This window comes from Pituophis catenifer, unplaced genomic scaffold (genome assembly GCF_029215685.1).
Source record: "Pituophis catenifer annectens isolate HBS135680 unplaced genomic scaffold, rPitCat1.0.hap2 SCAF_2, whole genome shotgun sequence".
Classification (NCBI taxonomy): Eukaryota; Metazoa; Chordata; class Lepidosauria; order Squamata; family Colubridae; genus Pituophis; species Pituophis catenifer.
In genome coordinates, this window is record NW_027256882.1 from 97435999 (window position 1) to 97453774 (window position 17776).

General features: G+C 38.8%; 1 protein-coding gene across 1 annotated transcript in view; it reads right to left on the reverse strand.

Annotated features, from left to right (window-relative positions):
- Positions 1–17776, reverse strand: part of SLC6A7 (solute carrier family 6 member 7) — a 40280-nt gene that overhangs the window by 19195 nt on the left and 3309 nt on the right. The window contains exon 2 of the mRNA XM_070934390.1: positions 5937–6120. Within this exon, the coding sequence (XP_070790491.1) occupies positions 5937–6120 (184 nt within the window). The remainder of the gene's footprint in view (positions 1–5936; positions 6121–17776) is intronic.

Below are 17776 nucleotides of genomic sequence, written 5' to 3' on the forward strand. Positions count from 1 at the left end.
CCTTTAAGAGATGATTAAAAGATAATCTAAAAGAAGCTCTCAATGGTTCCCAAAATTTAAAAATAATTGTCCCTTGCATCAGAGATATTATACTATTTACTCTTGAATATAAGAGTGGGACTAGTATTTCATTCATATCCTGCTACTATTATCCTCACAATAGATGTCATCCATCATCTATTGCAATGTTGGTGAACCTTTTCTGCACCAAGTGCTAAAGCAGGAGCATGCGCCAGGAAGATGGTCTTCCAGTTTCTGGTGCACATGCACACACGAAGACTAGCTGACCAGGGTGCATGTACGTGCCAGAAACCTGAACAATAGCTGCCCGGTATACATGCGCGTGCTGGGAAGAAGATCTTCTGGTTTCCAGCGTGTGCATGCACCCCAACAGCTGGTCTTCATGCATGCATGCGTGCCAGAAACTGGAAGACCAGGTGGCCAGCGCGCATGTGCGTGCTGGAAACTAGAAGATCATCTTCCTGGCATGCGCATATTCACCAGGCAGCTACTCTTCCGGTTTCTGGTGCTCCCTTGCACATGAAGACCATCTGGCCAGCACACCAGAATCCGGAAGAGCAATGGGCGATGGCTTGCGTGCCCAGAGAGATGGCTTTTCATGACACTTCCAGCATGCATGCCATAGTTTCACCATCATGGATCTATTGTGAGGATAAAAGGCTGGATCAAGTAGATTTTAATCTAATTTTGCATTCTCCTTTTATTGCCTTATAGACTTTAATCTCATCATGAGAGTTTCCAGATGCCAAATTGAAAATTTGACTCACTTTTTCTTCCTCCTGACCACATATACTAGGTGTGAAATAGGAGAAGGAAAGAGATCGTACTCTCTCTGCTTGTTACTTTTGAAATATTTTAAATCCACCACACAAAACGTACAACTCTTACAACTCTACCTTATCTCTATAGCATTGGAATTTAGTGTTAGAACATATCTCCTATGTGTAGAAAGATCTAGAATCACTCCTTAACTTTATTACAAGAATATTTCTGTGCCTTAGCATCTAAGAATATTTCTATCTGTGTCAACATTGCCAGTTTACTTTTCCCAATCCGTCAGAACTAGGTTGAAGATTACGCACATTGATCATCATTGCTGCCAATTTCAAAACACCAAGAAGCGAAGAAGACTTATTCACAACTTCCTTACTGTTGTCAAATAGGAGAATATGAAACAAGCATAATTCAATGGAAGCTTTGCCTCCATTGATAAATTTAATTCATGCTCTGTGCATTTTCTGGAGTGGAGGCATCAGTGGGAAGTTGCAGTTAAAAGACCTGTAGAAGATGAATTTTTATGTAGAAAAGTAAGATGTTGGCTGACATCTAGAGACCATATGGCAGGGCCAGGCAAGTCTCTACAGTAAGAAAACAGCCGGCCCTGAGGTCTTACAGAAATTTAATCTTGAAAAGGGAACATTTTGGCTTTTGCACAATTCAAGTTTCACTGCAGTTAAAATGGCTTAATTACTGGGCACAATCAACATTAGGAGATCAAAGAAGTGCACAATGTCTTCTGCAATGGTTTGAAGAACCCCTGTGGAACTTCCTGGAGATTTTAGAAATCTGGTACTAGTCAGTAAATCTCCAGGAAATTCAGGAAATCTACACCAGACAGTGTAGACAACATTGTATTAGTTTTGCACTGAAGAATACCATGACCTGGTGTATAGTAGCTTTCAAAGAATCAGGGAAGTTTTAATTTATTCTTTGGTAGATGGGAATTGAGGCACAGTGTGCTTCAGAAGGAGAGTCAATAGATGGTGTATGTGTACTATATCTTCCTTTCTTCATAACTTTTTGTGGTCAGAAAAAAGATGGGAAAAAATTGAAGAAAAACATGGGATAACTATTTAGATATACTTATATATTCTCACTGTCACTACTATCTATTAATGTGTCAGGACCAGGGGTGAAATGCTACCAGTTCGGACCAGTTCAGTTGAACTGGTAGCGATGGCAGCGGGTGATTCGGACAACCGGCAGCAATGGCAGCGCAAGGTTCCGCCCACCCGCCTGGTTGTTGTTACTTCCTGGTTTTAACCAGGAAGTAACCTGTTTTTTACCTATTTTAGGGTTTGCGCATGTGCAGAGAGTCTGCAAACGCATGGGGCATGTACACTTCTGAACCAATAGGAAAGGTAAGTAGATTTCACCCCTGGTCAGGACCCCATCTGGATACATTTCTTAGAGAGCTTTGTTCCAACCCAAAGGTTTAGAGGATAAAAGGCAAATGTGAAAGAAAACTGAATTTACTACTACAGGAGTTGGCAGGCTTTAGTTTGTGGAAGGAGTTATTTATTTTATCATTCTTTTTTTATTGGCATTTTAAGATCCCGCAAGTAGAACTTGATACAAATATATATATAGTTAGAATTAAGAAAATTAAATCACAAATATATGTTTGAGTACTAGAAGTGAGCAGGGGAGAGAGAGCCAGTTTGGTGTAATGGTAACAGGCTAGAAACCAGGGTACCATGAGTTCTAGTTCTGCCTTAGGCATGAAGCCTACCCGGGTGACCTTGGGTCAGTCATTCCCTGCCAGCCTTAGGAAATGAACAAAGGCAAAACACTTTTGAAATCTTACCAAGAAAACTGCAGGGATCTGTCTAAGCAGTCACTGGCAGTCAATGCTGACTCAAAGGCACCAAAGGGGGTGTGGGGAGGGAGTGTGTGTGTTTGGAGTTCACAGTCCTTCCATATTGGAATTTACTTCTATTTATTTAAAGCTCTCTTTATTCCAGCAATAAATTTCAAATTTGAGAAAGTTACTCTCTGTCATTACTATCCCTTAACAATTTGAAGGTAGAATACTTTGCTGATCTACAGCAAATCAACCACAGATCTATTATAACATTCAGATTACTTTTTCCTGCCATCCCTGTTATAAATGACTTGACAAGATCACAGGACTGATGCAATCAACAACCCTGCTTAAGTCTCAACTTAGTACCTTGGTCATTATCAGGTGCAAGGAGCCAGAACAATTTTGTGAATAGGACAAAGCAGTCTCTTTATTGTTGATTACCTGTATTCAGTGGTGGGATTCAGCCAGTTCGCACCACTTCGGGAGAACCAGTTGTTAACTTTCTGAGCAGTTTGGTGAACTGGTTGTTGGAAGAAATCATTAGGGCAGAGAACCGGTTGTTAAATTATTTGAATCCCACCACTGCCTGTATTACATAAATCTCACCAGACTGGCTACATTCCCTCAGGAACCAGAAAATAAGACTTCATTAGATAGGTCTACAATGTTTTCTCCTCTTCCTCCTCCAATATGAAGCAACTCCATACTGGCATGCCTCTTAACTCTCCCCCCACACTCCTTTAGCCAATGATTCTATTACAGTTATTATATATATATTTATTGATTGATTGCAAAATGCCAAAGGATTGTTTGTGTTTTCCATATTTGAAGTGTAACTATTGTTTTTTACTATTGGCAAATTTATAACATTTTCTGTCCATGACAAATGCTCAATATTTATTTTTCTGAACTGCAGGAAAATGCAATGAAAACATAACTTTTAATAAAGTCAATGGAAAACAAATTAACTTGTGTGGAATCCAATTTTTTTTCTTAATCATATTTGCATCCTGGAAGGAATATACTAATCTCCCAAGGCTGAATCTTGGAAGATCAGAATTTTTTCCCCCTCCTTTTGCTGATATTGTTGCCCGGTAGAAAACATTTCCAGCAGCGTGTTGCCCTTTGGTGTAATTTATTCATGCAAGCTGAATAACACATTGACTCAGAACGAGGAAGCCACCTACTGATTCATCAGCATGGCTTTTGGGAATACATGAGATATTTGGCAAAGAAGCTCGGCATCATGCTGAAGCTGCTTTACAGTAAATAATTGACATATTATGATGGCCAGAATGTTTTAAAAGAAAGGTTGTATTGTACACACACACACACAAAATTTATACTTACATGTTTATATCCCACATTTATTATTTTTATAAATAATGTAAGACAATAACTATATCTAATAGTCTTTCCTCCTCCTATTTTCCTCACAAAAACCCTGTGAGGTGGGTTCAGCTGAGAGAGAGCAATCAACTCAAAGTCACCTAATCAACTTTCCTGCCTAAGGAGGGACAAGAATTCACTGTCTCCAGGTTTCTAAGCCTGGTGCCTTCAGATGTTTTCTTCATTTACCAAAAAATCTCCTGAATTTCACATGGACTCAGAAATATTTTGATGAGGAGCAAGAGCTTTCAGCTACACAGTTCAGATGAAAGCAACACTTGTCACATATTTAAAAAAGAAGAACAAAAGAAAGGGAGATAAAATCATTAGCAAATTATAGGTGAATGTGGGTATGTAATGCCAGAGATATCATGCTGGAGAGTGCAGCCTTATCAATTAATAATCAGCAGAGACCAAATCAATTGGCTGTTTGTTGACAACATTTGAAAGTATGATGAATGTACAGATCAATCTATATCCAGTTGTGTCCATATCACATTCATTCGTCTTGCTTTTGAAGGTAACTTCAAAACTTTTGTACGTAATTTTACAACTGAGAAATATTTTGAAATAAGATATTTGCAGACTCCATGAATTATATGCCATTGTATTTGAACAGAAACCTGCGACAGATTTCTGCAACATCTCTAGTGACAAATAACTCTTGAAGAAATGTATTAAATTATATAAGAGATGGGGTGAGCAAACAGCAGGTGACAAATTGACCGGAAAGAAAAGGCACTACTGGAGATGATACACACTATAGACTCCAGAGTCTTTCTGTCAGCAATGAGCAGAAGTAATAAATAGAATTTAGAAAGTTCATACTTTAAATGTCTGTCTGTTTACTTTTACTGTAAGCCTTCTATTGTCATTTTGATGCTGTGATTGTTATGAATACAAGAAAGTACTCTTCCATATCACTTGTATGCTTCATGGTTTTTTTTTCTAAACTTTGCTCCTTATTCCTAATTCTTGCCTAGTTTTAGAAGTGGAAGTGTGGATAAGCTCAGTGGAACAAGTATACAGTGTATGCATGCCAGTTTCTAACAGATCAATATCTCCTATCTAATTTGCAGAAAGACTGTCTCATATGTATACTTTATCTGATACCTGTACATTAGGCTTAAGTAAGTGCACATCTATCCCTAAGAGGCTTTTGTGACTATTGAATTTGTAGCAATATATCACATAGTATTAGTTGATGTGATAGTGGCTATAGATAACATAATGATGACTTGGAATCTTTCCATGCTATTACCCCTGTAATTAAACTCCTGTAAAGTGGAATTTAATAAATGTAGAATCTAATGTGTCTCTGATGCTATATTTGATATTATGTTGTTATTTGTGCTTTATATAGCATCAGAGAACATTTGATACTACGTTTATTAAATTCTACTTTATAGGAATTTAATCACTGGAGTTTATGGCATGGAAAGATTCCAAGTTATTATTTATGTTATTTGTTGATTTGTGCTTTAGAGTGATATAGTGACCTAGCGATGAAGATGCTTGCCTCCCACTTGGAATGTTAGCAGTAGTGGCAGATATTTCTCTCTTAAGGCACAAAGAAAAAATATCTGCTGTGAACTTTGCATGGTGTTAGGAAGGGCATCTGTCCAGTAAATACTCAGCTCCATTCAGTTGCCCTGACTCTCCCCTGAATTCAGGGATTACAGGATTGTAAAGGGGTAGTTGTTATTTGTGCTTTAGACTCTTTTTTAAATTTTCATATAGACTGCTCAGTCTCCACTTCAACTGGAGCAACAATACTTACATAAAATTTCTCTTCTCTGGGGCCCTATTTTTTAAAAGATGCTGATATCTTTTCCTGTTGCCAATTGTCACTACAGATATGAAAATCTCACTATAAAACAATAATAAAAACAGAAATCTTCCACACAAAGGCAAGGAACAATGGTAGTCAAATTCTCACCTCCCCCATTTGTATAGGCACGATACGGAAATCTCCAAACATTCCCCAATCCAACGCAGTAGCCAATACAAGACAAAAGGAAATCCAGCTTGCCTGTCCAATTTCCTCTGTCTTCAGGATATTCGGTCTCTAGGTCACCATCTCCTTGGTCACTAGGAGTCATTAACAAGTCTGGAATGACTGGCTGATAAGGAAAAGATAGAGAAATGCAGAGGAAATGAAAGAGTTGCATGAAAGAAGGGGGAGGGGAGAGGGCAAGGATTATTTCAGAGCAGGGAGATGATGGCTTTTAACATATTTAGTATCTAACAAAAGCTAGAATGTGGTATACAAGTCCTTATTTCATAAATTCACCAAACCAGAGCTTTTCATATTACTTAGTATGCATCATGTGGTGAGATGGGTAGCAAAGAAATTTAACAATAAATAAAAATTGTAAATCAGCCGTCACAGCGGAGACTTCTCAAGTAAGATTTCATATCCTTTCTCACATCCCACCAATACTTCTTCTGTCCATATATTCATATATTTCCGATGAGACTCTCAAAGTCTGCTTCACAAAGCTGACAGCCTTTACACCAAGGCCTCCAGTACCATGGAAAGCTCTTGGCAGTCCTCACAGCCCAGCTGCTTTTAAGTGGGAGTGTGGATTATGTGAACTGACATAACCACACAGAGCTTTAGCACAGTGCCAGAATCTGTGTGAGTACAGTGACTTGCAAAGGAGCATCCACAATCATGGCAAGAAAAAAGAATGGACAGTATTAAATATTACATAAAAGCAAGAGTCTTTCTGAGAATGCTTGTATTGTCATCTCATTGAAACATTTTAAATGCTACTTTTATCCTATCAGATTAAGTTGTATAGCCATATGGTTGGCAAGCCAACAAATAGTACTGATTTACCCTCAATATTTTTTCTATGAATAGTACTTAGACTTATATACCGCTCCATAGGGCTTTACAGCCCGCTCTAAGCAGTTTACAGAGTCAGCATATTGTCCCCAACAATCTGGGTCCTTATTTTACCAACCTCAGAAGGATGGAAGGTTGAGTCAGCCTTGAGCCCATCAGAATCGAACTTCTGGCAGTGAGCAGAGTTAGCCTGTAATACTGCATTCTAACCACTGCCAGGGTTCTAGTAGAATATTTAGAAATAGTAGTTGATAGCAGAAGGAAAATCTTCCAAGGACTTACCTAATAACCTTAGGCAAAACATCCCAATTCTGCAGTCTCAAAATATGGGCAAAAGTGCCCATAATTCCAAGATGGATACTCCATTAGACAAGGCTTTGTGAGAATATCCCTTCCAGGTGTTTTAAAAATGTCAATGCACTTGTCCTATTTAAGAACAGCCCAACTAGCTCTGCCTTTAAAATGTTCCTCCCTTTCCATGGCTTTCAACTACGTCTTCTCAAGAAACTGCTTCATGGGCTCCATCTAATCTGGAAATTGTACATATAGATTTGCTTGCTTTTTTTTTCATTCTTGATGTGCAAAACTATGTGGGCGCTTCCACATTGTTATTTCTACAACCTCTAGTGTTCATCTCCACTATCCTAAAAATGCAAGATGAGTTAATCAGTGATCCTTTGGGTGGCCAAAAGGGAAGCACTTACACACAAACACACACCTAACACTCATCCTACAACACCCTTAACTCTTCTGACAAATTATTTAAAGAAAAAAGACCTCTTGATGGGGGACAATTAGATGAAGCTTGGTAAAACAGTGATGTGATACAACAGGGACCAGGCAGAACTAAAGAGCAGGAAATAAGACGGGGCAATTTTTTCCACCAATGGAATCTAGTGTTACCACTGTCTTTGCACTCTGCTTTCACCCCTGAGGGGAAGCTGATGGATTACTTGCCAAAGAGCAATAATGCTGTGGGAACACAGAGTATGGCTGATTTAGGTGGAACCCAAAATGCTTGTGTAGAAATCCTCTCTGGTTACCTAGGAATGGCCCACTGTGGATGTTTAGAAAATAGCTAAAATCTATATTGGTCATTCATATATTCCTTGGAGAATATTACAGGCTGAATTCTGGAAGTCTAGAGGGCTCTGACCTAATTTTAAGCATTTGCCCTTCTTTTTCACAAGTCGCTCTCTTTTCATTTATCACAGTTATAGAGGCAAAGCTTATTTTGTTCAGTTTCCATGGAAACAATGAACAAAAAGTTAACAGAGGAAACTGGCCCTAATAGCGGAGCACTATTAAGGCTTTCCCCTCAGGGCTTGAGTTAGGGTGGTTTCAAGCCTCTTATAGGATTTTATTTGTTATTCTCAGTGCTCTCTCTTCTGAAAGTACATTATTCTTTTCTTTGTTTTATGGTTCCTATTATTTTTAATAACACATGCCACTCAGCATCTTCTTGAAGTTCAGCAACCTTTAAATTTGACAAATAGATAAATACACTTCCTCTACTCTGTTTTTGAACTATAAGTCAACAACATCTACTTTTCTCCCCCACCTCCCAAGCATTTCAAAGGCTAACTATACATTTTTGAATATTCAGATATTATCACATCTTCTATGACTAAATTATATGGAAATGCTGCTTTAGAATACTAGTTCTATTTTTGACCCAAAATAGTGGAGTTAGATTGCTATAATACATTTTTATCTTATATAGATCTCCCAACAATTTCCCACAAATATTAGTCATGAACAACAAGGAATGTGTTTGTGTCCAAAAAGGAAGAGGAGCTGGCTGTCATGATAATTTACAAGGGGACACTTAACTGCTGGTGGATCCAAATTTAGGGGAAAAAAATTGGTTTTTTTTGCCAGCAAATTCCAGGGAAAAAAATACCATCAATTGTCAAGCTGAGTTTTCTAGAGTTTTGACTTATGATGCCAGGACTTAATATGGTTTGTTTGTTTGTTTGTTTGTTTGTTTGTTTGTTTGTTTGTTTGTTTGTTTGTTGTGCCTTTGAGACAGGCAGTTTTGACTTTTGGCCCTAGACTAATCCCTGCAATTTTCTTGAAAAAGTTTTTTGGGAGTAATTCAACACTGCCTTCTTCCTAGGGCTGAGAGAGAATAATGATTTTAATTATTGTTATAACTTATGGGGATTATAATTATATTTGCATGATTGTTATACCATTTATTGTTTTATGATTGTCGCTCTGAGCTGCTTAGGACTGAAATTGATTGAAGCAGCATAAAAGCATATGAAATAAATAAATGCTCCTTTTATTTTCATTCAGCTGAACTTCTTTTCCTGTAACTTAAAGCTATTGTTCTGAATTCTTAAGCTTAACACTCGAATAATAATAAAGACTGGTTCAGCTTCTAGGATGTCTGTTTCACAATCTTTCTACAACCATGGACCACTGAATAAGCTTTCAGAATATGTGATATCACCCAGTTAAACAATTCTTTCAAATTTAATAACATGGTGAATTCATATTTTGGGTGAATAAGATAGTGATTTTCGTTGCATTTGTATATGCCTTCCCAACCCCTCCATTTTGAACCTATATTTGAATCCAAATTATGAAATCCAAAAATAAGTATTTAGTCACCATCTGAAGTATTTTATGAATCCTCTACCACAACAAGAACTCTTAACATAATTTTTGCTGGTCAAGAAAACAGAAATCTCTGAGTATCAAGCTCACTGTGTATGAGTTCAGTGACCATATAAATTTATTTAATAAATGAATAAAGAGTTGTAGGACGATGGGTATCAAAGACCCATGGCTAATGACAAAACATGTGACATGATGCTGCAGCACAACTCTGTGTCTTTTCTATATAGACCACAATGTCACAGGCATCACATCAAGACTTCACAATGTTCATTTAGTCATTCTGAGGAACCCTCAACTTGCTACAGATGTCCCTATATTTCACCCTCACCTAAACCAGAGTGCCTTTTTCTTTGTCACACACACATTTAAAACAAAGTTCTTTCTCTTATGGAAAATGGACTTTTCTATGCATTCTGTGGACTCTCACTTTGCAATCGTTATCAGCACTTTGAAGTAGGCTAGGCCAACAAACAGATGTGACAGGAATCCCAGGAATGCTGTAGGACATAATCCTGAAAACCTATCACAGTTTCTCTCTGCTCCATCAAATACAAGCAACATTAAAGTAGGATTATCTTGAGTTTCTTTCTAATGCTTTTCTCTTTCTCAGAATTGAGAAATCTTTTTGAAAGTCCTCCTTAATCATTTGCTCATTTCTTGTCTATTCCAAAGGCCATGTTAGCTGGGGAATTTTGTGAGTTGAAATCCACACATCTTAAAGTCACCAAGCTTGAGAAACATTCTTCTTCTTCTGGTGCCATATCCGTTATCGGATGTTAGTGATCATACTGGCAATCCTATTTTTATCAACAGCCACACGAAAAAGTGCTGCTGAGTTTTGTCCAAACCAATCCCTTAGATTTTGGCACCATGATCTTCTTCTTCTTCCTGGACCTCATTTGCCTTCAATCTTTCCCTGGAGGATTAAGTGAAGTATGGTGTATTTTTCCAAGTGTCACATCATATGAGAAACATTGCCATAGGCAAATGTACATAGTTAAAAAGCTACGTAACACAGAACACATTTTCATGGACATTCTCTGTAAGTTGCATTTAGTTCCCTACAACACCTTCAACCCATCTGAAGATTTCTAGGTCTCAAGAATACCAGAATGAAGAAGGCTGCCAAATGGTATGGACATGGGCATTATCAAGGTTTCTTTGTGATTTTGCACAGAATTATGAAAAAGTCACAGATATTCCTCTTTTCTGAAAAACATAACCTGAGATACACTTCCCAAAGGCAAGTTGCACTATAAAATAGTGACACTGAGTTCTGAGCAAACATACATAAAATTGCACTCAACTGCAGTTTGGAGTGAAGAGGATAGAAATTGGCAAGGAAGGAACTGGATTTTAAAGTAGATGCTAATAGATCTAGTCATTGTTCTAACTAGTCAATATACTAAGCTGAGAAAAAGTAAAGTGAAGTGTAAAAGAAAGTTACAATGACTTTCAACTATGCGTGTATATGCACACCTATGACAATGGTCAGCATACAGTACATAAAACTCATATGTAAAGGGAAATTAAAGGTATAAATAAATAGCAAACTTTACAAAAAATTAAAATACCCTTGTTTTTAGGAATAAACTTTATTGCAGTAATTGAAAAAGGTTTGGGGTTTTTTGTTTTGTTTTCGTTTTTACTTAAAGATGCCCAGCACTAAATTAATCAATGCTGGAAATCTTTAGAATAACACAACAAGCTATTTCTTTTCAATCCTATTTAAAACTATATTGTGGACCAAACTAATTACTTTTAATCTCTTTATCTCTCCAAGGCTACCTTCGTTATTCTCTCCACTTTCAGTTTTCCAAATGACTGTGGAAATAATACATACAAGGAGGGTTCCTAGTAAACTCAAGATTTCAAGGCTAATCCATCGATGAGCAAACTGACCTTCCACCTTTTCAGTTCATGTATGATTTGGGGATGGAAGAGGCAGGGAAACAGTCTGGCCTGGAGCATTTCAAGGAAATAAGATGCTGTAATCTTCAACTCTCCATAGTCATAAATTGCTATTTGAAAAGTCATGCAGAAGAAGAAGATTTAGACTTAAGAAGTTTTCATCTGATCAGTTTGCCACATTTAAACCAATTAAAAATAAGTGAGATAATTGCTTATCAGTAGTTTCTCCAATATGGTGCTTTCCAGATCAGTGGTGGGTTACTACCAGTTCACCCCGGATTGGGTAAACTGTTAGTGGCAGCCCACCCGCCCAGATGCTTCTGAGCATGCGCAGAAGTGGTGTGTGCACACACACGAGCAAAACAGTAGCAAACTAAATTGAAACCCACTACTGTTCCAGATATGTTAGATTACACCTCCAAGTGTCTGAATTTTGTTCACGTTATCCCTCTTATTGGAAATGCCAAGAAATAGCGTCCAACACCAGATTGCAAAATATTAATGCACTGCATTAATTTTTATATGGCTATGATTTATTCCCGAAATTTATAAGTTTAACTCATGAGAATTCTGAACAATATATATGCACCTGAGCATGGTTAAAGTGTGTCCTGCAAACCACAATCCATATTACAAGGAATTGCAAGTAAAGACATCTGCCTTTAGGCAATGTAAACAATAATACAGGTGGATGAAATAATCCCAATATGTCAGCAGTGTCTCTGGGGCTGGGTTTAAAAAATGGAAAGATAGTAGTCACCACAGCAAGTTCCAAGCCCTTCCTTTTGACGCAGGTAGTCCTTGACTTACAACCATTTCTTTAGTGATTATTTGAATTTATAACAGTGCTGAAAAAAGTGACTTATGACATGTTTTCACATTTAATGACCATTGTAGTATCCCCACAGTCAGGCATAGGCATTTGGCAACCAGCACCTATTTCTGATAATTGCACTGTCCCAAGGTCAAGTGATCATCATTTGTAACCTTCCCAGACAGTTTCTTAGCAAAGTCAATGGGGGAAGCTAGATTCACTGAATGACTACATGATTCACTTAATAACTGCAGTAATTCTCTTAACAACTGTGGCAAAAAGGTCATAAAATGGAGCAAAACTCAATAACTGCCTTGCTTAGCAACAGAAATTTTCTGCTCAACTGTGATTGTAAGTTAAGGACAACCTGAATATGGGTTGATGTTATGCACCACAATATTGGATGGGACGAAATCCTTCCTGCAAATCTTTCATTTTTCAAATTGCTTAATAAGAGAACCTTGAGGTATTTTTCCCCCTGGCTCAGGTTATTTGACCTCCTGATCTTAATGGATTGGGGAAATCTCTTCCCAACTCTGATTCACATAGGAAAATGTTTGGTGTCCAAGCTATGTTGTATTCTACTGTATATTATACTTCTTTTAGAATATCATTGATCATTTTCTCCCTTTAGTTTACATTAGAGGAAACCTTGTGGTCCTGAAAACAAAGACTAGATCTTGAGTGACTCCTGCTTTCTCACTCACAGGCATCCATTGCTAGAAATAACAAAGTGTGAGAAGCTTTCATTGGAGGCTGTAAAGATTATATGCTATGTTTTCTCTCTTTTCTTTACGTTTTCTAGAAAGACTTCCAACAAATACAGTAAAAATAGGAAATGGGAAAGAAACTGTTGAAACAAAAAGCAGAGTGGGAGAAAGTGAGAAGTACTGAGACAGATAAAGTACTGTCTCTGGCCTTGTAATTCATATGAAAAAGAAGGGATTTGGTAATTATTCAGCTCTACAATGCATATGCTTGACTAAGTCATAAAGGGCTTCTGATTCTGGCTGAAATGAAGAAAGGGGCAGTTGACCCAAATAAGTTTAGGAACTGAAAAATTGATTGATGCCTTAAAGCAGGAGTGTCAAACACAAGGCCCAGGGCCCGGATCCGGCCCCCGGGTGCTTAGATCTGGTCTGTGGGGCTACGCTGGAAACAGTGAGGGACTGGTCCGCAGTGCCTCTGCCAGTAAAAATGGAGCTCAAGAGGGCTGCATGTGGCCCTCCCAAGCTACATTTTCACTGGCAGAGGGTTGCAGGAGGCTGTCGCAGCCAAAAACAGAATTGGCGAGGGCTGCAGGCAGCACTCCCACATTCCATTTTCTCTGGCAGAGGGTTGCAGGAGGCCGTCACAGCCAAAAAGGAGCTCAGGAACCCCTTTTCGCTTGCAGAGTGCTCAGGCCACCACAGGCACTCCAACATGAGTGACGTTGAGCTGGCCATGCCCACCCTGGCCACCCCCCTGCCTCCCCAAGGTCAAATACAACCCTGATGCAGCCCGCAATGAAATCGAGTTTGACATCCCTGCCTTAAAGTATTCATTCTTTCTTTCATTCATCTCATTTCCATACCGCCAATCTCACCTAAATGACTCTGGGCAGCTTACAATAAAAACATGTCACTAAATATAAAAGCATAAATACATGCAAAGTTAAAAACTGTATTAAAAGATAGAGTTGCAGTATTAAAAATTTAAAAAGTGGGGAGAACACTCTTATGACAGCAACCATCCCGAGGGTTGCCTATCATTCTTCAACCCACTCCCCCATATAAATTGGCAGAGCCAGGTTTTAATATTTTTTCTGAAGGCCAGAAGAGTGGGGTCCATCACACCTCTGGGGGGTAAAGTGTTCCCATTGTGCGGCAATTATACTTTCAGAGCATTAAAGAGAATTCTGAAGAGCCTGTCTTTCCATATGTTATTTATACCGAGTAAAATAAAAGCTCAATGTTATTTCTAAAGTAATTTTATTTGTTTTAAAACATACTCTTACACACATACAAAAGACAACTGTTTTATCTCAGATCAGCTACTCTTTCAAGTAATGTTTGCAACTTCTCAGCCAAATTAAATTGGATTTATTATTTAACATAAAGCTGTAATATTTTTTCACAAGTTACTAAACTAAACTTCTTTTACTGCTCATACGCTATGCCAATGATTCAGGAACAATGGACAGGTAAAAGATGCAAATTTATTCAGCAGAGACAACAATTACTCCTTCTGATTCCTTGTTTCAACTGGCAGAAACAAAAGGCCTCTGTCAAATGTAGGCCCTTGAATCTGCATTCCTGGGACTGGAGCCTCACAACAGTGATTGTGAGCTGGTGTAGGTCCGTGATGGCAAATTTATGGCACATGTGCCAGAGATGGCACGCGAAGCCCTCTCTGCTGGCATGTGTGCCATCACCCCAGGTCAGATCTCCATGGTGTTTCTTTCGTGAGCGTCTGTTTCCCTGCAAACAATGAAACAGAAGCTCATGAAAGAAAAAGATCTTAACTCTTGCCTCACTTCTGGTGTTGGGGTGCCCCACCTCCCGCCGGCCAGCTGGTCTTTGGGTCTCTGCTGCGCATTCGCACATGCCAGCGTGTGCACGTGCACATGTGCACGTTCATGGGCACATACACACCTTTCAGTTTGGGCATGTGCGCTTGTGCAGTTTGGGCACTTGGTGTCTAAAAGTTTTGCCATCATTGGTGTAGTTTGCCTCTAAAGACAATCCCCATGCTAGATGCCTAGAAAAAGTGGGGTGTAACAATAAATATAACAATAAACAAACCAGCCAGTTCTAAAGGGAGCTACTTTTCTGGGAACCCCAGGGAAAGCTCTGTTTATACAAATGGGTAATGACAGGGATGCAGTTTGCAGGCGAAAGGAACCAGTTCCTGATTGACTTATCACTGAAGTTCTGGGATATGATCCAAAGAAAAAAGAGAGAGAGAGAGAGGAAGTAATACAAAATGGCCAGGGAGCAAATACAGAAATAATAATAGGCAAGTGATAAATATGATGGGAAAGTGCAACCAGATTGTTGCAGGGAAAGGGAAGCTGCTGGATGGCTTCCCTTTCTTTTAGACTGCAGTCTAATGAGGAAGTCAAGGTAGCAGGTGGTAAGCCACAGAAACCTGACTGGAAGAAGGAGGGAGCCTATTTCTCCCAGCTCTGTCTAGCAGGTTAGTATGGGGGCAGCAAGCTATAATGAAAAGACATGGAGCTGAAGTAGCCAGGTCTGCGGAATTTCTAATTTACTGAGCAGATGCTCAAGTGACTGTCTGTCAATTTTGAGACCATGCAGGCAAGTTTGAAGGGCAAACATACCATAGACATATTTATTCTTCCTTCCTTCCTTCCTTCCTTCCTTCCTTCCTTCCTTCCTTCCTTCCTTCCTTCCTTCCTTCCTTCCTTTATCCCGCTGAATCTGGTGACTTGCATTAAAATGAAACAAGTAAACAGTCCACTATGGGACTTCATGGGACAATAAAACCAATTCATCCTGCTGCCTTGTAGTTCATCTTTCTTGGCTATCTGCAGTGATCTTAAGCATGTTATTAGAGCTACTGTTTCTGCTGGGTTTCAATCTTCATGCGGAGACCAGGAGCTGGAAAATGTTTCGTATTTTTCATGACCACCATGAACTTGTCTCAAAATATGGATGTTGAGGTTAAAGCATGGTGTGTGCACATGAGCATTCCTAAGAGCAGGAATTTCACTTACGTTTTATAACTAAAACAGAAAGGAGATTTATTTAGAGGAGACACATTATAGGGATCAGCAAAGCTTAGTCCCTAGCTAGCTATATCCTCCCACAGGGAAAGTCAAAAAATGTTGTGCCATTACATCCATGCAGAACAGGCCAGCATTGTGTTAATTTATGTCTTAACTATGAGGTATGTATTTTATACAGGTGATAGAAGGGAGAGTTAAAACATTGGGTGTCCCACTAAGAACAATTTCATTTGGACTCCAGGATTGGTACAGATCAGGAGTGGGTTCTACTTACCTTTACTACCAGTTTGCAACAGGATTGTGCGCACACACACGCTTCGCACACGCGCACCTTGCTTCTGTGCATGCCCAGAAGCTTCTGCACACGCGCAGATCACTGATGATTACATTTGGGGTGGTGGGCGGGGGCCTCTGGCTGGTTTTACTACTAATTCTTGCAAACCAGTCCGAACCGGGGGCAATTCACCACTGGTACAGATCATAGGCATGTAGCCTCAGCAACAACTTCAGCTTGAGATGTGGTCAGCATAGGAAAGCAACTATTAGCTTTTCCTTGCCCTCCAAGCTATTGACTGAAATCGGAGCTCACATTATGCTTAAGGGAAGTCACTGGTGCTTTCTTGTGGGTGGAAGATAGTCTGTTCTGCACAAGGAACCCACCTGTTCTGATATGCAAAAGAGAGCCTGTCTTGGCTTCTTCCAAGCTATGGGACAGACTCCCTTAGGAGTTGTGCTTGGCCCTCGCTGCCTCAGCCTTTAAAAAACTCTGTGAATTATCACCTGGCTTTTAATAGTAAAATCATTTTGGAGTCCACCTTACATATTATCTTTTGTTTTATGTTTTGGAACATCGTTAACTGAGTTGAGTGCTTGTTTACTTGCTTAGGCAACAATAAATTAAATAAAAATACCTATTAAAGATAATACTGTCAAGACCCATAAAATTTCCAAAACCTTAATGTGGCAAGATTTACTTTACCATTATCAAGTTACATGTATTGTTTTCACTGCGGGGGAAATATATTATATAAATACGATTATCTAACTTTCTTGAGGTCACTTTAACAAATGTCTTGAATATAGCATTATTGTATATTGGGAGGAGAACTAGCTCCTTAGATATTCCCATCTCAGGGCTGGAGTTGCATTCTTCTAATAAATATCCGGTAAATGTGTTTTGTTTTTTAAATAAAGGAATCGCTAAAATGCATGAGTCAATTCTTTACTGACTTGTCTTTATTTTGCTAATAATGGTTATTCCTTCTGTACTACTCTCAGAACAGATGGTATTTCCAGACTAGACTTTTCTTGTGCAATCACCATTCCTATGTGGAATTTTTTTATAGGCTGTCCAGATGTCACTGCCTTGCATCCTTTCTCCCATTATTTACCTTTTCAACAAAAGCAAAAATATAAGGAGGAAAGGATGGAAAAGTTGTACAGGGCATTTGGACTGGTAGCACCTGGATCTATTAGTAAAAACATTTTCTCATGCTAAGGGGGAAAGAATCTATGGCACAACTGAATCACAAGGTACACTGGAAAAATCAACATACATTGTCTTTCTCAAATCAAAAGTCTTTTCTTATTATTATGATTTGATGTAGAGTCAACCAGATGTTTATACTGGATCTCACATTTTTATCCACCTATTGAGTCCTTCCCAAGGATTTAGGATTGGCAGATGATGACTAACTAATCCTGTCTTTTGCAATTGACCAATGGTGATTTTAACAACGCTGATAGTATTCAAGTGTGTTCCAGTTGTTTTGAGATTGCATCCAAAGTGCCTATTGCTATTGGTTCAAACTTTGCTTAATAGGGGACATGGGTGCAATTCCA